The 23489-nt window shown below is 42.5% G+C and overlaps 1 protein-coding gene across 2 annotated transcripts; it reads right to left on the bottom strand.

Moving 5' to 3' along the window:
- Nucleotides 1-322: 322 nt before the first annotated feature.
- On the bottom strand, nt 323-23068 carry LOC148889726 (pleckstrin homology domain-containing family A member 1-like). Of its 2 annotated transcripts, XM_089011660.1 has the most exons (13): nt 22785-23068; nt 17102-17338; nt 16619-16675; nt 16134-16179; nt 11871-11968; nt 11607-11738; nt 10452-10592; nt 9305-9373; nt 8813-8877; nt 7850-7913; nt 6666-6755; nt 5821-5894; nt 323-3695 (listed from the first exon to the last, which is right to left on the bottom strand). In XM_089011660.1, the coding sequence occupies exons 2-13, from the start codon at nt 17240-17242 to the stop codon at nt 3464-3466; spliced, it is 1209 nt and encodes a 402-aa protein (XP_088867786.1). In that variant the 5' UTR covers nt 17243-17338; nt 22785-23068; the 3' UTR covers nt 323-3463. The 2 variants fall into 2 exon arrangements, with proteins under 2 accessions (XP_088867786.1, XP_088867785.1); XM_089011659.1 differs by lacking the exon at nt 5821-5894 and having other exon boundaries at nt 22785-23057.
- Nucleotides 23069-23489: the final 421 nt, after the last annotated feature.

Here is a 23489-nt window from a genome sequence, read left to right as displayed (position 1 = left end):
GTGACCTTGAGAGTTTTGAAAGGTGCTTAGAATGAAATGTATTAGTATGATTATTATTATTATGAATATTATTATGACATTTGTCCACCAGTCTACTTTAACCCCCGCCCCCACCGCTGTGGTTCTGTAATTGTCCCCTCCCTCCTCTACCACAGATATCGACCAATCACGTGCGGCTTTAACCGAAGACTGGGGATGGGAAATAGAGAGGAAAAAAGTCGGTTCCCATTTCCGGCTCCTTGTTAGGAACCGGCTCACTTTGTTCACTTCAGAGATCCCGCTCGTTCGTGAACGACACATCACTAGACCATATGACAGATAGTACACGGAATAAATGTGTTTATTTCATCCACATAATAAATAGAAACAGTCCAACGTAATGACACCTGGCTGGCACGTACTCTAAAATATCTCAGGTGTGTGAAAGCAATGAAGTTTTTAAGTGATTATTGTATCTAGAACCCGAGCGGAGAGAGCTTCCGTTACAGTTTAAATCAATGAAACAAAAGAAGCTAACGTGTGTTATACCGTGTATATATGTATGTATAAAAACAAAACAGAAAAAAAATCACACCATTTTAATGGAAAAACATACGCACGCGCGTGCACAGAGCGGCTCTGGATGAGCATACTGGCAAAATGGGCAATCGATCAATGTATTGTGCTTTTTGTTGAGGCAGTCTCGCAAGCTAGCTAAGAATGAAACATTGTTTTGTTTTTCTCCATGGCTTGAGGACATGATTAAAAAAAACAATACTCCACAACTAATCAATTGTTTTGTCCATTTTTGTTTTTTAAAAAAAGAATACACCACAACGACAGAGAACGAAAACACACGGAGCCTCAGACTAGTGCGCTAATGTTAGCAGCGAGGCTAATTGACCTTGATGAAATGTTTGCCTTCAAACTCTTGAGAAAATCAAATGCAGTGATACCTTGGCTTACAAATTTAATTGGTTCCTAGACAGAGTGTGTAAGGTGAAAAGTGTGTATCCCAAACATTAATTTCCCATAGGAAACCATTAAAATGAGAATAATCCGTTCCCAGGTCTCCATAAAACATAATTTTAAAACTACACAAAATATACCTTTTTATGTATAATAAATGTGCTATGGGATTATAATGAAAGAAATAAACTGTACTGTATAATAAAGTGGTTTTATTGACCTTTGTGATGGTTGTTGATGGCTTGATGGAATGGTGTGGCCGCTTTCATCAGCATTAAACACTTGATGAGGAACGTAGCCTTCTTCTTTCACCATCTTGAGGAATGATCCCTTGCAGGTGCTTTCTCTGCCATAATTTTACCTTGTTCCTCATCAATTGTGTTCTGTTTAGCTGGGTTGATTGCTTTTTGCATCAAGTGAACAGATGGCTAGTGCGGGTTATTTGTGGAGCCTGATTGATGGGAATTTTAACCTTGCAGTCTACATTCTGCCTTTGAACTATCAAAGTTGAAAGGAGTCCAAATTTCGAAAACCGAGGTATCACTGTACAGCTGTCGCAACACACACAAGTGCACACAAGTAGCGTCAACACACGTTTGTTAATATGACTTACCGAATAGCTTCTTGGCCTAAGTTGCTTTTTAACAAAATGTAAGATGGTCAATATAAAATAGCTAGGTGCTAGCTAGGTAAGTTGTGTTTTTTTTTCCTTTACATCTGTGCAGATTTTTTTTTTTTTTTTTTTGCAAAAACCCTCAAAAATGACTAAAGCATTTATACTATTATTCATAGTTAGTTGCGGGTAGTCCTAAAACAGTGGAATCTATGCGTGACTAATGAAAACAGCAAGCTTGAGAGTGACACAAATAAACAAAAACAAAGAACAAAAAAACAACAACAATAGGTTCCAGTGTTGAGAGAGTGTTAGAAGTACTCAGCTTATTTATCTTCAGAGAAAAAACATGTTCAGTCCTTTTGTTTTTGTTTTAGGGGATCCCGAAATGCTCCCTTTTTATTCTTGGCACTTAATGGTCGAAAACTGGGCATGGGCGCTAAGCTAAAATGCAGCCTCCAAATCCTTAAAGGACAACCGACACCTCCGGACAAGTTGTGTCCATAATTTGTAAAATCACTTGTACTCCATTTCCAACGGAGCTTGGGCGCCATCTTGTGCATTTTCTCGGGCGCTACATTGGAGGAGTCCAGATGGCTTAAATTGATACGGAAGGACTTCTTTAATCCATTGCAAACATTTATGCTTTCCTCTTCAGAACTATTTAAATCATATTCATAACTGGATGAGTAACAAAAAAGCATCGTCTCCGAATCTGAATTCTCTGAAACCATTGTTTTGATTCTGGAGCAAGGCAGTTTGTGAAGGAGTACCCTGGCGTGACATCACGAACAAGGGGCGGGACTTTTTGAAGCTGCCCAATTCCGAGCTCATTTTGTGGCAGTTTTGGGACACTTTAAGTCATTTTTATTGGTGTTTCGCATTTGACTAAAAATATCAGCCTGCGTGTTTTGGGTATTTTACATGCTATCAAACGTTTTCTGATGTTTTTCACCCCAAGACGTCTTGCTTTGCTCGAGAATCAAAACAATGGCTTCAGATTGGGAGAAGATGCTTTCTTGTTACTCATCCAGTTATGAATATGATTCAAATAGTTCTGAAGAGGAAAGCATAAATGTTTGCAATCGATTAAAGAAGTCCTTCCGTGTCATTTTGAGGCATCTGGACTGAAATGTAGCGTCCCACAAGATGGCACCCAAGCTCCGTTGGAAATGGGCTGATTTGTCTGTTGGGAATTTGTGTCAACTAGTATCAAATAGTAGTCTTGGTGCAACACACAACAATTCACCATTGCGTTATTTATGTAGTTTTCCTTCGACTTTTGCCATCAACTGGAAGTTTTCAGATGAAAAAAAGTACCCAAAATGCATTGTGTGTCGCTTTCTCAGTCAAGGGCGTTCCTTCCGTGACGTCACGGTAGGCATCGTCCCCAACTCAAAAACAAGCCTTCCTGAATATTCAACGCAAGTCTAAAAGGTCAAATGTAGCTATCTGCGGTAGAATCTTTGTCAAATACGCTCAGTAGAAGACATTTGAAGTGATTTTACAAATTATGGACGCAACTTGTCCGGAGGCGTCGGTTATCCTTTAAGTCCAGGAAGTGGTCTAATATCGCACCGAAAAGTCATTTAGCTTGTCACATAAATACGCCACAGTTAAAAGATGAGCAGGTGGACTGCAGACGAATACTGGGTCATTTTTCTTTTGGCACACGAGTTCAGAGTAAGCCCCCCGACTTTTGAGCGTTAGCGCCGTTAGCTTAAAGTTCAGCGACGGCCACCTAGTGTCCACGAAAAAAACTTGCTGGTCATTAAAAAAAAAAAATCCTCACTCAGACCTCGCTCACCGGCAGGTCGGCGTCGTCCAGGTCCAACGGCGGCTCGGGTACGTGGGGCTCCATGGCGCTCCGCCGTCGCCACGGCGACTCCTCGCCGCACGGGGTCACTTTGCCAGGCGGTGTTCCTGCAGGGAGAGGCGGTCCGGGTTGCGAGTGCGAGCGGGCCGGGGCAGCAGGCTCATGAAATGCTCGCTGTCCCACGCCAGGCTGCGAGCGTGGAGCGCACGCGCCGCCGTCGCCCCAGTCTGGTTGGCGGGGTGGCGCGGCGGATACGGGCGAGCGAGGGACGGGGGGGCCCGCGGGGCTGCGGTAGAATGTGGAGCGGCCGCCGTGCTCCTGCCAAACACAATCAAAAACAGATTTGATCAGAAATTAAATCAAAATCCATATCCTGGAGGTGAATGCCAATAAAAAAAAGATGAAACAAGCCTTCTTTTGAGGCTCGGATGAAGCCTTAGCGGTGTTGGCGTTGGCAGGCCGCGGGGCGTAGCATTGTTAGAGTGAAGATGGCGGAAGTAGCACGAGTTGTGGTAGAAGAAGAAGAAAGTAGGGGGAGGAGTTGAGAGTGGAGTGGGCGGGGTTTTTAGTTTGCTAGTCGAAAGAGGAGGAGGAGGAAGAAAGAAGCCTTAGCAGGCATCGGTGCTCAGCAGCTTGTCGCTCTCAGATTTCAGTCTCTGGAAACACACAGCAGACATTGGACGGACGGAGAAAGGAGACGGGTCAAAGGTCGTGTGCGTTACCCGAAAAATAGTTTCTATGCCAAGATTATATTCTCGCGAATGTAACGTTTGTCAGGCAAAAAGTTCGTTAGCTAAAGCGGTCGTAAGCCGAGGTATCACTGTAGCGTATTTTCCGGGGTATAAGGTGCACCCCCAATGAATGGTGCATTTTCACACTTTTTCTATACATAAATAAGGCTCACCGGACTGACTATAAGGCGCACCTTCAATGAATGAAATCAAGTTTCCAAATATAATAGAGAAATGAAGCATTTTCCGGTGTATGAGGCGCGCCGGACTATTAGGCGCACGAAGCCCTTCAACAAAAACAGTACCGGTGCGTTTATGGTGGGTGGGAAAAAAAGACATACAGGCTTCGGACGGGAGGGAGGAGGAGACACAAGCAGGAAGTCGCACAGGTGCACAGCTGCAGCAGGCTGCAGAGAGAAATAGAAGGCAACGAGGGGGTCAAGGGTCAAGGGGCGCGGGGAGAAGAGGATGTGAAGGACTCATGGAGAACAGGAGGAAACACGTCTATGTGATTTTTTTTTTTAGCTGATCGTGGGAAGTCAAGAGGTGGGTGGGAGGCAAATTGATCTTGGGGGGGGGGGGCGTTTTAGATCATGTCTTGACCTCTTGCTTGTAGTTGAGTCAACTAAGCTAACTAGACCGAAGCTAAATTGATCGAAGCTAACTAGACCGAAGCTAAATTGATCGAAGCTAACTAGGCCGAAGCTCACTAGACTGATGCTAACGAGACCAAAGCTAACTAGACAGACGCTAATGAGACTAAAGTTAACTAGGACAAAGCTAGCTAGACCAAAGCTAGCTTGACCGAAGCCAGCTTGACCAAAGCTAAATAGACCGAAGCTTACTAGGCCGAAGCTAACAAGACCAACGCTAACTAGACCAAAGCTAACTAGACTAAATCTAATGAGACTGAAGCTAACGAGACTGAAGCTAACGAGACTGAAGCTAACGAGACTGAAGCTAATGAGACAGAAGCTAACTAGACCGAAGCTAACTAGACCAGAGCTAACTAGACTGAATCTCGCTAGACTGAAGCTAATGAGACTGAAGCTAACTACATTGAAGCTAATGAGACAGAAGTTAATGAGACTGAAGCCAACTAGACCAACGCTAACTAGACCAAAACTAACTAGACCAAATCTAATTCAACTGAAGCTAACTAAACCAAAGCTAACTAGACCGTATCTAACTAGACCAGAGCTGACTAGACCAAAGATAACTAGACCGAAGCTAACTCGACCGAAGCTAGCTAGTCCAAAACTAACTAGACCAAAGCTTAACTAGACCGAAGCCAGCTAGACCAAAGATAACTAGACCAAAGCTAAGTTGACTGAATCTAACTAGACTAACGCTAACTAGGCCGAAGCTAATGAGACTGAAGCTAATGAGACTGAAGCTAACTAGACCAAAGCTAACTAGACCGAAGAGCATGAAAGAGACAGCGGGAGGCGTGAAAGGAAGAGCGGGGGGGGGGGGGGGCTCTTGTTGGGTTATCAGCCATATTCAGGGTGTGGTTGGGGGGGTTTGAGAAGAAAAAAAGGGAGCGTCAGAAGCATCGTGATGAGATCTGATCTGCTCGAGGAGGCGGGGCCAGCCAGTGAGTAGAAAACAGTGTGACAGTCAAAACCAAAATGTGTTGCTACAAAATGAAGTTGTTTTTTTTTTGGGGGGGGGGGGGCTGCTTTTTTGGGGGTAAAGACGAGCTGACGTACGTGCTGCTGCACTCCCCAATTCGAGATGTATACCTCTGTATACAGGGGTTCGACAGCCGTCTGGCCTGCCGCATCTGCAACAACATAGCGCAAAGCAGGGTTAGCGCAGATGGGCTGTCTGCCCAATGAGAGAGGGAGGGGACCGAAGTGGGTGGGGGGGATGAAAAAGATGCACGAGAGAGAGAGAGAGAGAGTGGGGTGAGAAAGGGGGAGACAGAAAGACAACAGGTGGCCCGGGCAGGGAACAACTGTGTCACCGAAAACAAAAAGACAAAATGGAGGTTGGTGTTTTGTTCCTTGTGAGTGAGTGACGCTGAGGCTCCACTCGGACGTTGCCGTGATTATTTAAAGGACAATCGACACCATTTTTTTGTTTCCTAAATGACATCAGAAAAACGTTTGATAGCATCTAAAATAGCCAAAACACGCAGGCTGATATTTTTGGTTAAATGCAAAACACCGATAAAAATGGTGTTAAAGTGTCCCAAAACTGCCACAAAATGAGCTTGAGGAAAAGAGGCAAGAACACGGTGAGAAAAGAACGGTGTTTGACGACAACGTTTGGACATGCTAAAGTTAGTCAATAAACCTCAACTCGTCACCACGGGGGGTTGTCCGGTGCAATTTCCAAATGGCCAAGGTTGTAATTTTGGGAGAATTTTGATATCCCGCTCCAGTCAGAAGCCATCGAAATGCTACCGCGGCGGGCTGAGCTGAACACAACCGCATCTTGAAAACGAGGCTTCTGATTTGACGGAAGGCGCAGTTGATTAGCGCGCCTTCAAAGTAAAAACTAGGTCGTGGTGTTCTGTGGTGTGGTGTGTGTGTGTGTGTGAGACACGTACTGTGGCGGCAGACCTCCCGGGTCCACGCTGGGCTACGATGGCCCCCGAAACCGCCTTGATCCAGCTGTGCATTTCCTCTGGACTGTCGGCCTGGGACAGGAAGTAAGATTTGAAGTTTACACGAATGACAATTATTGATTTTACTGTGACGTCCAAGCCACGACATTCATCAAGGAGGAGACAGTGCACCAATATGCCAGCACCGTTTTTGATTGGGAAGAATGTCAGTGCCATTTGACTGTCATTCCGGGACAGCTTTGGGGCTATTGTACTTTTTTTACGCCTCTAATGGGCAGCATTTTTACAGCCCCTCTTTGTTCAGCGGAAAGGTCGGTGCTGTTGGACAGTCTGCAGCTTGGAATTGAAGCGGATTTACGTGGGACAGAAGATGTGAGACAGCCTGTTTTCGTCAATGGATGCTACAGCTACGTGTTTGCTTTCAACATTTCGCTGGTAGCAGACGTGCACATTTCACCATGACGTCCCTGATCCACTGGTGAAAAGGACGCTTTTATCCTCTCTTTCATCTACAACTGCTTCATACAACAAAGAGGGTGCATAAAAGTGCTTAGATTGTGTATTTTGTGTTGTGTCCGTTATTTATTATTTAGTTTTTTTTGGGTTGTTTTGATTTCAAGATGGCGCCGCGAGAGTGGCTGCCTTTACAGTAGCTTCTATATTTTGTTTTTCTACTTCTTTCTTTCCTTTCATGACTTTGCTGCTGTGAAATGCAAATTTCAATATTCATTTAACGTCACTTTTATATTAATGTTAATTAATTTTTTTTGTACCAGTTGAACCAAAGTCATTGTTCTTTTGTCGCCATATTAGAATTTAAAAAACACATTGAAAATCGCCATTTTAGAACATTTGGGTGCTGATTCAGTCAATGCGTATCAAAATTGAACATAAAAACAACAAAAATGATATTAAATATTCACTTCAATTTTTTTAAACATGTACATCTAAAAAAACAGAAGTAATTGTTCTTTTGTTGATTGTCGCCTTTGTAGATTTTTTTTTCTTCTAAAATCGGCATTTTATAAAATTGGGGTGCTGATTCAGTCAGTGACTGATTTTCTAATTTGCTGTTCCTAATTGAGCCTCTAGATGGCAGCACTGAGCGCACACACAGGTAAGAGTATTCATTCTAATAAAAGTAATCCAATCCCATTTTTTGTTACCTGGATGTAAAACGTCCTGGACGTGGTCACCACCTCAAACAAATTATCACGCATCATGATGTCACTAAAACACAAAATGACAGATGACACATTTTTTTTAAACTGTCTCTCAAATAAGACGACGAAGGACTGTATAGTAATACCTTGGCTTACGAACTTAATTGGTCCCAGACAGAGTGTGTAAGGCGAAAAGTGTGTATCCCAAAAAATAATTTCCCATAGGAAACCATTAAAATGAGAATAATCCACTCCCAGGTCACCATAAAACGTAATTTTCTACTTTCTAAGCCTTAAAACTACACAAAATAGACCTTATTTTATGTATAATAAATGTGCTATGGTATTGTAATTAAATAAGTAAACTGTACTGTATAATAAAGTGGTTTTATTGAACTTTGTGATGGTCATTGATGGCTTGATGGAATGGAGTGACCGGTTTCATCAGCATTAAACACTTGATGAGGAACATAGCCTTTTTCTTCTTGACGAATGACCCCTTGTAGGTGCTTTCGCTGTGATCATTTTACCCAGTTTGTCACCAATTGTGTTCTGTTTAGCTGGGTTGGTAGCTTTTTGCATCAAATGTACAGATGGCTTGTGCGGGTTATTTGTGGAGCCTGATTGATGGGAATTTTAACCTTGCAGTCTACACACTGTCGTCTGCCTGTCTGTTTAATGTTTAAACCACTGCCCCTCACTGCTGCGTTCTTGACCAATCAGGTGGCTTTAACGGAAGACTGGGGGCGGGGAATAGAGGACAAAAACAACTCGGCTGCCATTTTCTTGTTAGGAGAACGGGCTTGTTCGCCAACGACACATCACTCATTGCGGCAGCTCCGCGTGTATCCCGAAAAACAATTTGTATGCCAAAGATAAAATTTTCATAAATGTAACGTTCGTAAACCGAAAAGTTCGGAAGCCAAGGGGTTCGTAAACCGAGGTATCACTGTACTCGTTTTGTACCTCTGTTTGCACTCCTGCACTTTGTGAACTTCCTTCAGCGGGATCATCCTCAGCGGCTCTTTTTCCTGCAGGTGAGAGAACAGTGAACGCAACGAACGATTTCATTTAATCAAGAGCATTGTTCTGAAATCTCCAGATTGATAATGAGTCCGTTTTAAAGCAGACACAGAGTCTGCGTCCTCGGGGGAGGGGGGTCTCGTGTTATCTCATCACAACGACGGCGGCTGCTGCTGTGTGCGAGCGATTTAAGCCGACAAGGGAGGACGGAGGCCGGAGGGGCGCGAGGGCATGACAGGACACGTGAAGGGAGGCTGATGAAATTCCTCAGACAGGAGATAAAACATGCCAGGGCACAGTGCGATGTTCTTGCAAATCTTTTACTCGCCTCTCACCGCAGAGCTGATACTAATCCGGCAAGTGTCACAGATTAAGAAAAAATAAAGACCCCAAGATTCCTAAAGAGCGTGTTGTAACTCAAAAGAGCCACTTTACCAGATCGGACTTGAAGTAGCTCATGGAGTTTTCCTCCAGGAGAAAATATCGTCGTTTCCAGTTTCTCATCTGGGATAGAAAATGTGGAGGTTAGATAGCAATATTGCTGTAGCTGAGTCCCTTTGCACGACATGCACACAACATTTTTAAAAATTATTAAAAAAACATATAATAATAATAATACATTTCATTTATAAGCGCTTTTCAAAACTCTCAAGGATACTTTGAGTCACAGTCTACTAGCTATCTATTAGCGGTCTGGCAGGCTAGCCATCTAGCTAGCTGCAACTAGATAGAAAGCTAGCTACATCTTCAAAAATTGATTCAAACCTATTTAATTTTTATCCCGTACATAATGTGGCGACATGCTAATACTGGTTAGCACAGTTATGGATTTATGGCTTGCTGTCCCTCGGATACCAAACATGTGAACAATAGATACTGGCCAGCTATCTAGCCCACTATCTATGAGCTATATAGTGATATCGCTGGCTGGCTAGCTATCTAGATAACAAGTTATTAGCTATCTGTTGATTAGCTAGCTAGCTTTCTATCGATTTGAGTTACTTCCGGGTTGAGTGAACGCTGTGGCGTGTGGCTGCCGCTGCTCACCCAGGGAAAAACTTATCCTGTGACTGTAATGTGACCTTGAGAGTTTTGAAAGGTGCTTGTCAATTAAATTTATTATTATTATTATAAAAGAAGCAAGATTTTTTTTTCTGCGGGAGAGCAGCGGCAGCCACACGCACCAGCGTTCACTCAACCCGCGGCTTATTTAGTACAAAATTATGTTTTATGAGGACCTGGGAACGGATTATTCTCATTTTCATGGTTTCTTATGGGAAATAAATGTTTGGAAGAAGAACTTTTCGGCTTACACACACTTTCTGGGAACCAATTAAGTTTGTAGGCTGACGTATCACTGTATTTAAATACAGTAAAGTCTCGTTATATCGATATCGGATATATCGATAGTCCCAGTTATATCGATACTATTTCTATGCACGCACGGAGAAAATTACATGCGCGCAGGGTCGGATATATCGATAGTCCCGGTTATATCGATATTTTTTCGGACTCCCTTGAATATCGATATAACGAGACTTTACCGTATATGTATACACACACACAGTATATATAAACTCACCACGGCGCCTTGCTTGACGCAGTAGCCCGACTTGATGACGGTGTGGTCTAGGGTGGGCCTTCCCAGAAAGTAGGGCAGCTGGCTGTGCGAGCGGTGCATGGCCTCGCGTTCCGCTCGCTCTGCCCCGTCGCCGCCTTCATGCTGGAAAATTTGAGGATGACTGGGTGAGTTTGTGCAAAAATGTCATTTTATGATCACATTATTTCCATCTGTGGGACTGAACAGTTTTTTCCTCTTCCATGGTTGCACAATTAAATGACAGCATTACTGCCACCTACAGGACCGGAGTGGAGATGCATTGCTCCATATTGTCGCAATTTTTCAAAAGTTTAAGACATAGTGATACCTTGGTTTACGAACCCCTTGGCTTACGAAGTTTTCGGTTTACGAACGTTAAATTTATGAAGATTTTACCTTGGCATACCAACTATTTTTCGGGATACACACGGAGCTGCCACAATGAGTGATGTGTCGTTCGCGAACGAGCCCGTTCTCCTAACAAGAAAATGGCAGCCGGCTTGTTTTGGTGCTCTATTTCCCGCCCCCGGTTGTCGGTTAAAGCCACGTGATTGGTCAAGAACGCAGCAGTGAGGGGAGGTGGTTTAAACAATGAAGAGGCAGGCAGACAGCAGAGAGAGAGTGAGAAATTGGTAAAAAACAACAACAATTTGGACTCGTTTCAACTTTAAAAGGCAGAGTGAAGACTACATGGTTTGTGTAGTTTTAAGGCTTCGAAAGTTATAAAGTAGTAAATTGTGCTTTATGGCTTCCTGGATTGGATTGGATTTGCCTTTATTAGTCTCTCAGTGGATAAATTTACATTTCACAGCAGCAAAGTGATGAAAGGAATGAAAGTAGAAAAACAAAATACACCTGGACCGGATTGGTTCCGACCTGGGAACGGATTATACTCATTTTAATGGTTTCCTATGGGAAATTACTTTTTGGGATACACACTTTTCGCCTTACACCAATTAAGGAACCAATTAAGTTCATAAGCCAAGGTATCACTGTACATTTTGATGTAGCTATTCGCTAGCTCTTCAAAATAAGTCCCAAACAAAAAGTGGCAGTGTTTTTGTTCAGGAAATGTTGAACATGGTGTTTTTTTTGGCTTATTCACACTGGCATGAAACGTCCTTTCCTTCGTTTTACCTGCGTCTGCGTCACAATGGGAACGCCTCCTATGATCTCTGTTTTATAGGACACTTGTTTCTTGGGTCCGGCGGCATCCAGCAAAGATTTGTGATTCTCGGAATTCTGCTGACTATCGGAGGCTTTTGGCACCTGAGAAAAACACAAAGGCGAGCCAATGAAGAATTCAAAGTTGGTGAAGAGTTCAAAGTTCAAGCAAATTGTGCCAACCGACATTTTCACTTCTTTGTGTGACTCGACAAAAAAGAAAAGTAAACGCCTCACCGTGATCTTGGTGGCTTTATTGAGCGCGTTGACCCAGTCCACCAGGTCCTGCTGATCGTTGGCCTGCAGGAAGACCTTCCTCATCCCAGCATTGATGACTAAATAAAGCCAAGCACAAACGGAGCAAGTGTAGGGTTAAGCGCACGGGTGTCAAAGTCAAGGCACTGGGGCCAAATCTGGCCCGCCACATCATTTTTTGGCCTGTGACAGAAAATAAAACTTGTGGAATTCCATGATGCTTGATGCCCAACCAAAATTTCAAATTGTCATTTTTTTACACAATTTCATTTTTTTTTTACATTTTTTTACTTCAGATTTGAAAATTAGCTATTCATAACATTTCTTGTGTGCTCTATATGTCATATGTGGAAGGGATAAAACATTGTAATGGCTTCCCCAAATTCAAAACGGACCCACGACAGGAAATCGTAACTACAATGTTTGACTCCCTGCGTTAAGCGTGCGTGGATAGAAAGCTAGCTGGCTAGCTAACAGACAGCTAACAGATAGCCAGCTAGACAGTTATCTAACTAGCTGGATAGCCAGATAGCTAATAGATAGCAAATAGATAGCCAGCTAGGTAGCTAGCTAATAGATAGCAAATAGATAGCTGGCTAGGTAGCTGGCTAAGTAGCAAATGGATAGCAAATAGATAGCTAGCTAGGTAGCTGGCTGGATAGCATTTCTTTATATATATATATATATATATAGATCTGGACTTCAAATAAATATTGAAATGGTTTTTCGACGTATTTTTAGGTGCGCTAGTGATTAGCTAGGGGTGCATAGTAGTTAGGACATCCTGTCTGGTTGTCCAATTCCATCAGTGGAAAGGATGTGCGGGAAAAAAAAAATCACTTTCTTCTAAACGCGGCGTCTGTGTCAACATCTGGTCAGGTAATTACTCGCGGGTGAGACCTCGCTCTTCCACTTTGCCGTAAATAACGGCGTTAAGCGCTCGCCGGAAGTGTGTAGCGTAGCGCTGCGCTATCCCCGACACAGCGCGGGAGTATCCCCGGTGTGAGTCATCGCCGCAAACTGAAACGTGTGCTGGGAAACGTGGGGCCCCGCCAACGCGCGGGTGGTGTGTCAGCATCAGATAGAATGGCACACTGTTCCGCTTGGCTTTTTGACACTTATTGCTCTCTTGTCGGCATCCATGTTTTCCATATTGGCTCAGAAAGAAAATAAAACATACCACCAAAAGAGTTTCACGCTTTTTCACTTGCAATGTTTAAAATCCACTTTTTACATGAGAAAGGCTCACTTTTCTGGCTATCGAGCTAGCTATCTAGCTGGCTGCCTTGCTCGCTATCTATTTGCTGTCTAGCTAGCTGGCTGACTAGCCTATCGAGCTATCTATCTATTAGCTGACTAGCTATCTAGTTAGCTATCTGACTGGCTATTAATTAGCAATGTATCAGCTTGCTTTCTATCTATTTGAGTGATTCTGGGTTGAGTGAATGCTGGCGTGTGTGCCTGCCGCTGCACAGCCACAGAAAAACTTATCCTGTGATTGTAAAGTGACCTTGAGAGTTTTGAAAGGAGCTTATGAATGAAATGTAGTGATAACTTGGCTTACAAACTTAATTGGTTCCCAGACAGAGTGTGGAGGGTGTAAAGTGTGTATCCCAAAAAATAATTTCCCATAGGAAACCATTAAAATAAGAATAATCCGTTCCCTGGTCCCCATAATTTTTTTACTTTCTAATTTTCTAAGCCTTAAAATTACACAAAATGTACCTTATTTTATGTATAATAAATGTGGTATGGTATTATAAATAAAGAAATGAACTGTACTGTGTAATGAAGTCGTTTTATTTACCTTTGTGATGGTCGTTGATGGCTTGATGGAATGGAGCGGTCGGTTTCATCAGCATTAAACACTTGATGAGGAACGTAACCTTCTTCTTTCACCATCTTGAGGAATAATCCCTTGTAGGTGCTTTCTCTGCAATAATTTTATCTTGTTCCTCATCAATTGTGTTCTGTTTAGCTGGGTTGATAGCTTTTTGCATCACGTGTACAGATGGATTGTACACTTGCGGGTTATTTGTGGAGGCTGATTGATGGGATATTTTAACCTTGCAGTCTACACTCTGCCTTTGAACTATTAAAGTTGAAAACAGTCCAAATTTCACTGTTTTTTATTCATTTTCTCACTCTCTCTCTGTCGTCTGCCTGTCTCTTTAATGTTTAACCCCCCGCTCACTGCTGCGTTCTTGACCAATCACATGGCTTTAACCGAAGATTGGGGGCGGGGAAGAGCTCCGTGTGTATGCCGAAAACTAGTTCATATGCCAAGGTAAAATTTTGATAAATTTAACGTTCGTATACCGAAAGGTTCGTAAGCCAAGGGATTCCTAAACCGAGGTATCACAGTATTATTATTATGATTGTTTGTTTTTGTTTTTTTGTTTTTTTTTTTTTTTGGGGGGGGGGGGTGTAGTGGAGGTTTGAGGGGGTTGCTTTTGTTTTGTTAAAGGCCATCTGGGAGTGTGACCTCTGTCTGCCATACAGTGCACGGCCGGGTACGGCTTGTTTGGCGTCGCCGCTGGGGCGTACGCGGGAAGAGGCGGAGCTTCGGGATCCATTGATGTATGTCAAAACATGTGGCCTCCAAACGGCACTTAAAAATAAACCCCCTTGACATCTGCAAATGGGGGGGGGGGGGGGTCCGATTTGAGTGGCGACATCCTGTCAAGAAGCTACGTAAAGCGCTGGCTAGCTCACACACACACATCGCTATAAGTCAACTTCTTGTCACAGACGAGCACTTCCTGCGATTGAAGCGTTCCAAAATGGAGGATGATAAATAATAAAGGGATTAGAGGCTCACTCAAATCGTGTCGTGTTTTCAGCAAAGACAACAAAGGCGGATTAATATTGATTTGTCGTTGTTGTCTGCGCGATCAAAGCAGTGAAGCGCAGTTTTGTTTGGGGACTCACAGGACGTTTTTGTAACAGTTGAACCAAAGTCATTGTTCAAAGCGGCGTTACGAGTGTTTTGACGTCTCATCGTGAGTCATCCGACTTTGCTGCCAAGCTTTGCCCAAAACACAATGACAAAAAGTCATTCTTGGAAATCATCGGCCATCTGTTTCGCTGACTCAATTTCAAATTTGGTTGCGAGGCAACAAAGTGAGCATTTGCGATGGAAAGGTGAGGATGTTTACGTATTTCAAGCGACCGGTGTTAGAAAATAGCCTCATTCGTTCAACGTGAGATAGCGTGTGCCTGCGGCATATGTTTTGAAATGCGCTCATAAATGAAATGTATTATTATCATTATTATTATTGTTTTTTTTTTTTTTTTGAAAAGTGGAAGGAATAGCAACCCCCCAGCCAACGGTAAAAATAAATAAATAAATAAATAAATAAATAAATAACTACTTGGCTAGGTGAATGAATACATAAATAGATGTAAATGAAAAACAAATAAAGAAATACATGCATAAATAATAAATAAATAAACTTAAACATATAGATAAATGAATAAATAAATAAAGACAAATAAACGTATGTCTGACTGAGTGAATAAATACATAAACAAATAAATAACCATGTAAACAACAAACAAACAAATAAATAAACACAGATAAACAAACAAATAAATAAATAAATAAATGCCTGGCGAATAAATAAACATGTAAATGAATAACAAATAAAGAAATAATACATAAATAAACAAATAAATACATAAATAAATACACAAATAAATGTATGCCTGACTAAGTGAATAAATAAACAAAGAACTAAACAAAAACATAAATGTGTAAATGATAAATAAACAAACAAACACGTAAATGAAAAACAAATGAAGAAATACATACATAAAGAAATACAAAGATAAATAAGTAAAATACATAAACAAATGGATAAATATATAAATACACAAATACATGTATGCCTGAATGCGTGAATAAATGCATAAACAAATACATGTGTAAACGATAAATAAATAAATAAAATTACCAAATAAATCAATAAATGAATAAATAAATAAACTAATAAATAAATAAATGCCTGGCAACAAATCTGGCAATGGTGCACGCATAGAATCCAGCACACAAATGTTAACTTTGTGCAGAGTGGGAGGAGTCTAAATAAGTTTTTTTTCAAAGTTATGTCAACACGAAGCAACAACTCAGCTGCCGCGTGACCGCTTCTGCATCGTCGTGTGTCGACTAGCAACACTCCAAATGGCCTTTTTGTGACTTGCCCCGCCTTCCCCAAATCATCTGGAATCAGACTCCAAACTTACCAAAACAGAACTCCGCCTTCGGTCGCAACTTCGTGGCGTCGCTCACCTGTATGAGAACAAAAGGTTGCAATTGTTTTCCCCGTAAAATCCAGGAAGTAGCCACGCTCGCCGTGTTAGTGCATGTGACATCATGACAGGAAGTCCGAGAAAATAAAACGACGTGTAAGGAAATAGAAAAGATGTTTAAAATGTGTTTGTATAGCGCGCAGGTGTCAAAGTCAAGGCCTGGGGGCCAAATCCGGCCCACCGCCTCTTTTTATTCGGCCCGTAAAAACAAATCAAGCATGTCAAGTGCCATGATTCTTGCTAAAGTCTGAACCAAAATGTCTAATTGTCATATGTAAACTACAATAACCGTCATTATTTTTGTCTTCTGGTCTGAAAACCAGTTCTTCATCCATTTGTTATGCGTCCAAACGGTGAGACGGACCAACTAGGTCACCCTGCTGTCTCAAATCAGTCTCATCCAAGACGGTTTCGCTTACCTTTGAAATATAAGTGAGCTTGAGGGAGCCGACGCAATCGGCGTCAACCGGAAGATTCTGCGGAATAACGACGAGAAACATCAGTGAAGGAGGGTGGGGGGGTTAATAATCCTCAATGAAAAAGTAGGCGGTTTGAAAAGCTTCTTTTTGGTGGCGCCTCAACTTCCGCCGTGGTGACTTTCGCCTCATTAAAATGTAAGCATTTGCATTCTATAAAAAGAAAGGGAGCCGGTGAATTATTCAAAACTGGCGCTATGAATACTTTATGTTACAAGCGAGCACTTCCTCACGCAGCCGCCGTTGCAGGTCCGGCCGGTCACCTCTCGCCTCACAATCTACCCACGCCGATAACAGCTGATAACCTAAGGCAAGGCGTGCCGCAGATACCCGTCCAGATGCTACGTGCTAAGCTATCGCTAATCACCCCGACCGGCTAGGTTAATAATAGATTTCATGATTTTTAATACATCACACAAGAAATACCTGCGGGTTGTCCATGAACCACACCAGGCTGCCCTGCTGCGTATCCAGGATGAAGTAGCGTCGCAGGAACTTGCCGCTGCTTTCGTGCTCCTCGATGTCCAGGAAGCCGCAGATGCGGTTCTGCCGGTCCACGTAAGGCATGGCGCCGGCGGGACATTCCCTGGCCTGGTCAGGCCACCCCCCCCAAAAAAAAATTAAGCGGAGGAGGAGTCGAGAAGAAGAAGTCGCTAACAACTCCTGAAAGGGTAAAAAAAAAAAAATAAAGACATTAGAAAATGTCCTCGTCTGTGTTGTAATTCTTGATGACGGTTCCAGAATAATTCTGCTGTGACTGACAGTGAGGGTTGAGTGTGCCGCAAAGGTCACATGACCCACAACAAAACCCGCAACAACCCACTTTCTCTCTCTCTCCCAGTTTTTTTTTTTTTTTTTTTTTTTACTTAGTACGTCATTGTTTTTCTTGTCCGGTAACACACACACACACACACACACACACACACACACACACACACACACACACACACACACACACACACACACACACACAGATTCCTGTTTCACTGGTTTTGTGAGGTCCGGATAACTCCAGATAAGGAGTGAGGACCACCATTGCTGATAAGTTTAGAGAAGAACTAGTGTTACATTTGAACACTAAACATCACCCCATTTCCCACTTCAACTTTTTTTTAAAAACAAAGCAATAAAAAGTGGACTTGAAACTGAAATACAGTAAAGTCTCGTTATATCGATATTCAAGGGAGTCCGAAAAAATATCGATATAACCGGGACTATCGATATATCCGATATCGATATAACGAGACTTTACTGTAACAGCAGGAGTGAGGTTTCTGAATGGGTACATTCAAAGTCCTCACCCCTGTGGTGAATTTGGTTAATGTGGTATGAACTTTTTCCTCTCATTAAACACGCACACACACACACATCAACACACAGAGTGAGTAAAAAGTGTGTGTATCCAAGTGAAATGAAAATACACACACACATCATTTTGGGTGAATTTGTGAGGACCTCTCTGAAACTTTAACAGATGCATATATAGACCCTCTAGAAGACTTTAGAATGAAAAACTTGTGAGGACCGGCCAAAAGGTCTTCACTTGTTAAAAATGTCCTCACTACGTATGGTATAAAATGTTAGTGGTCCTCACAAGACTAGCCATACACACACACATGCTGTCACATTCTATTCCATCTCCTTCACCCACCCAAGCCTGCTCTTTCTTTTTGTCTTTTTTGGGGGGGTAACTCCATTTCGCACCATCCCCTCCCCAAAGGCGCTCGCATCTGATTTGGCACGCCTCCGGCCGGCCCACTCTGTCTCCTCCCCCTTCCTCCTGCTGCTGAACCTCACCCGAGCATGGCAAAATGGAGAACGACCAAAATAACAAGAAAGAAAGAGAAAAAATCAAAGGACAACCGACACTGATATCAGAAAAACGTTTGATAGCATCTAAAATAGCCAAAACACGCGGGCTGATATTTTTAGTCAAATGCAAAAGACCAATAAAAATGACTTAGTGTCCCAAAACTGCCATAAATGAACTCGAAACTGGGGAGATTCAGAAAGTCCCGCCCCCTTGTTCGTGACATCACGCCAGGATATTCCTTCACAGACTGCCTTGCTCCAGAATCAAAACAATGGCTTGAGATTGGGAGAAGATGCCTTCTTGTTACTCATCCAGTTATGAATATTATTCAAGTAGTTCTGAAGAAGAAAGCATACATGTTTGCAATCCATTAAAGAAGTCCTTCCGTATTAATTCGAGCCGTCTGGACTCCAATGTAAGCGCCCAGAAAATGCACAAGATGGCGCACAAGCTGCGTTGGAAATTAGTTGATTTGTCCGCTGGGAATTTGTGTCAACTAGTATCAAATAGTAGTCTTTGTGAAACACACAACGATTCACCATCGCATTATTTATGTAGTTTTCCTTCTAATTTCGCCATCAATGCGGTGTTTTCAGACGAAAAAAGCAATAGCACAATAGCACAACACTGTGAAATGTTTGATTGGACAATGCACGGAAAAATAATGAAGTCTATGCCACTCCGTCTCAATGCAAAGTCCTGTCTGTGTGGGCATAGCATTACGGTTAGCGTAGCGAAGCTTCGGACTGTTGACGACGCTCGCGAGCGCGGGCTTCTCGGAAAGAAAGATGCTCTTTCTCCGTAGCGTTACGAGCGCTGTGCGGGTACAACAAAAGGCCCGGTTGTTGTTGCGGCAACAGAGTCTGTAGCGGTGAGAGCGTCTTCGGTTAGCCGCTACGTGGACTTGAAGAGTCTCTCACACACACATAGTCAGGAGAAGATAAGCATTTGAATGCAGACACAAGAACCGATTGTTAGATGACTTTGAGAGATGCTTTTGTTACGCTAAGCCTGGAAATTTTGTGCGCAGAGCGAGTTTCGGGTCAGACTAATAAAGCCACGTTAATTTTTATTGATAAAGGGGTTCTGAATGCATTGTCAGGCATTGCACATCTTATATCGGTACCTTGGTTAGCGCTAAACCATTTTCGTACAGGGTTACAACCATGCGCAGGTATAATATGTTCAATCAAGCAGGCCAGTTATTCATCAATTAGCCCAAATATCTCCACAAAGCACCAAATATTTCCCCCTCCCGTATATTGTATTTAAAGGACAACCCACGCCATTTTTTTTGTTTCCTACTTGACATCAGAAAAACGTTTTCTCGCATCTAAAATACCCAAAACAAGCAGGCTTATATTTTTAGTCAAATGCAAAACACCAATAAAAATGACTTAAACTAATAATAATAATAATACATATCATTTATAAGCACCTTTCAAAACTCTCAAGGTCACTTTACAGTCACAGGATAAGTTTTTCTGTGGGTGAGCAGCGGCAGCCACACGCGCCAGTGTTCACTCAACCCGGAAGTTAATAGATAAAAAGCTAACTAGCCAGCTAATAGATAGCCAACAGATAGCTAGCTAGATAGCTAGCCACTTAAATCACTCTATAGCTAATAGCTAGCTAGCTAGTTAGTTTGCTAATACACTAAATGTCACTATTAAATACACAGATAGAAAGCCAGCTAGCCAGCTAGTAGATAGCCAACAGATAGCGAGCTAGATAGCTAGCCACCTAGATAGCTCTGCAGCTAATCACTAGGATCACTGGATGTCACTATTAAATACACAGATAGATCTGGATATCGACTAGCTGGCTAGCTAGCAGATAGCTAATAGTTAGCCGATAGATAGATAGATAGATAGATAGATAGATAGATAGATAGATAGATAGATAGATAGATAGATAGATAGATAGATAGATAGATAGATAGATAGATAGATAGATAGATAGATAGATAGATAGATAGATAGATAGATAGATAGATAGATAGATAGATAGATAAATCGTCAATCCAAACTGTTAGTACACAAACAATTGAAAAATCAATTTCTCATTGATATTTCCCCTGCGTGTTTTGGCTATTTTAGATGCTATAAAACGTTTTTCTGATGTCAGTTAGGAAACAAAAAAAATGGTGTGGGTTGTCCTTTAAGCTCTCTGTTTAGCAAAAAATGACACGAAATCCAAAAGCAAAAGGTTACGACGAAAGAAGGAGGGAGGTAGGTAGCTTGGATAGAAAACCAACATTTGCTATGTCGTCCGTGGCTTTTGAGTCCGGTGTCACGTGGCGGGCCAACTGGTCATGCACGGACGATGATGGCTCATAAAAAAAAAAGCACAGGCCAGCTGGGAACCTCGCTAGAGTCAATATTTTCATCTAAACGGTCATCTCGAGCCCCTGTTGTAAGGAACAGCTGCTGTGGGCCAGTCTGTTCAGTTTGAGAGCATCTGCGGACACAAGAAGGGGCGCTGCTGGGGTGCCTTTGAGCGTGGTAGCTCAAAGTAGCAAACTGTTCAGTTGCCACCAGCTAGGTAGAGGGCTCAAAATGGGTGCGGAACAGCCACGGTCGCAATTCTAACAATATTCTTTCTTGTCTATTAATTATTTGCAGTACATCTTCACAAGACTTTAAAGGACAACCGACACCATTTTTTTGTTTCCTAAATGACATCAGAAAAAAACCTTTTATAGCATCTAAAAAGACCCAAAACACACAGGCTGATATTTTTTGTCAAATGCAAAACACCAATAAAAATGACTTGTGTCTAAAAACTACTTCAATTTGAAACCGGAAGTGGCCAGTTTCAGAGGGTCCCGCCCCCTTGTTCGTGGTGTCACGCCAAGACGTCTTGCCTTGCTCGAGAATCAAAATAATGGCTTCAGATTCGGAGAATATGCTTTCTTGTTACTCATCCAGTGATGAATATGATTCAAATAGTTCTGAAGAGGAAAGCATACATGTTTGCAATCGATTAAAGAATTTATTCCCTGCCATTTTGATGCAATAGGGGGGGAAATGTATCACCAAAAAAGAGGCAGAAAATGGCGACCAAGCTCTGTGTGAGGAATTAATCAGGCCGTTTCCACAGGCTGATAAATTGGTCGCCCTCTTCTGGCTCTTTTTGGTGCAACATGACGTTTTGAGACCAAACAAGTAGAGCAAAATATATTGACGTGATGGAAGGACTGCTACAGTGTGTCCTTTCTCGGTCAGGGGCATTCCTTCCGTAACGTGACTTGAGGACTTGTCACCAACTCAAAAACAAGACTTCCGGAATATTCAGCGCGAGTCTTAAAACGTAAAATATAGCTATATGCGGTGGAATCTTTGTAAAATACACTCAGTAGAAGTCATTTGAAGCGATTTTACACATTACGGGCACAACTTGTCCGGGCGTCGGTTGTCCTTTAAAGGACAACCGACACCATTTTTTTGTTTCCTAACTGACATCAGAAAAACGTTTTATAGCAGGCTTTAACCGAAGACTGGGGGCGGGGAATAGAGGACAAAAAAAATCGGCTCCCATTTCCGGCTCCTTGATAGGAATCGTCTGTCTTCGTTCACTTCAGAGATCCGGCTCGTTCGCGAATGACACATCATTACTCTGTAAACCATTTTATTCAAGATGATTAAAGTGATTAATAGAATTTCGTGCATTTCAATAGTTACAACAATATTCGAGTTCGGGATAATGTGGCAAGGCTCCCATTGAGTCGAACGCCTCGGAAACCTTAAAAACAGATGAGGGTGCAGGTGTTGGAGAGCGGGTGTCAAAGGTCAACTTTCCAACACAACCACGGTCACGCCTGCCTCCGACTCGGGCACGTCTCACCCCCAATTAGGTTCGACAGGCTTCTTTCGGAGACGACCTAGTCGTCCCACTGGGCTCTGTCTACCAACCGGTACTGGGCTCAGTCTAACACCCGATAAATACGACCGTACACCGTGAAAAAGATATACGACAACCCCGGCTAATACCTGGGTTAGCCTCACGAGCTAGTTAGCAGGTATAAAAGCAGTAAGTACCTCCAGTTAACCCGGGAAAAAACGGATTTTACAGCTTGAAAAGGTTCCTATAGCACTCAAGAAATATATTATCGTGTAACTTCAATAATAATAATGATAATTATTATTATCGTAATAAAAAAGGATCGTATCTTGAGAAGTGAATTGTCAAGCTAACCCTAATGATGGTTGCTTCGACGACCCGAGCAAAATTCCACATACAAAGCTCCGGTAAAAAACGCCGAGTCGGATGCTTAGGCGAGGTTAGCCACCTTACCTAGCCGCAGTGTGTGGCCTCGATTGCCGCTTGGCTGTTCGTGCTGGGGGCCGCCGTTCACCGCCTCAGCCCATCGCTCCGACAGCAATCCGGGGAAGGTACTCGGAGCAACTCGGGCGACGCTCAACCCGGAGGAGCGGCGCAAAGATAGCTAAAATTAAGATGAGCAATTCTCTGATGGTAGCTGGGTTATGCTGGGTTGACGGAACAATGACGTAAATTCAACGATTTAAAAATGAGTTTTAATTCACAATATTTTAGATTAAGTTATATGTAAAAAGTACAATATTCTAGTAACATACGTATGATTTGAATTGTCAGATATATGTCGGATATTGTCAACCGCTCAGAGTGAGGGGTGTTACTTTAGATTATAACCTCTTGGTTACACTCTGACACTGGGGAGGAAAAACTGCGTGTTGTGTTGACGTGGCGACATCTGGCGGTTGTATTATGTACTGACCGATAATTTTGTTTCGTCGAGTTTATCAAACCAACATTCAGTATAAAACAACTCTTTTTGGATCATTTTTTTCTACAATTAACATCAACGTAATCACTATTGTTATATAATTGAGGTGGTATGTCCCTGTATATCATTCCAAAACGATTGGGCTGTTCACGTTCTATAGGGAAGGTACATTATAGGTAGGCTACAGTGACCTACATTCCACCGCGATTGTTTCTGTCCAGTGAACGTGCGCA

Source organism: Hippocampus bargibanti, linkage group LG13 (genome assembly GCF_051943395.1).
Source record: "Hippocampus bargibanti isolate YZ-2025 linkage group LG13, ASM5194339v1, whole genome shotgun sequence".
In the NCBI taxonomy this organism is placed as follows: domain Eukaryota; kingdom Metazoa; phylum Chordata; class Actinopteri; order Syngnathiformes; family Syngnathidae; genus Hippocampus; species Hippocampus bargibanti.
The sequence above is the reverse complement of the archived record's forward strand: the minus strand, read 5'-3'. Positions and strand labels throughout refer to the sequence as shown.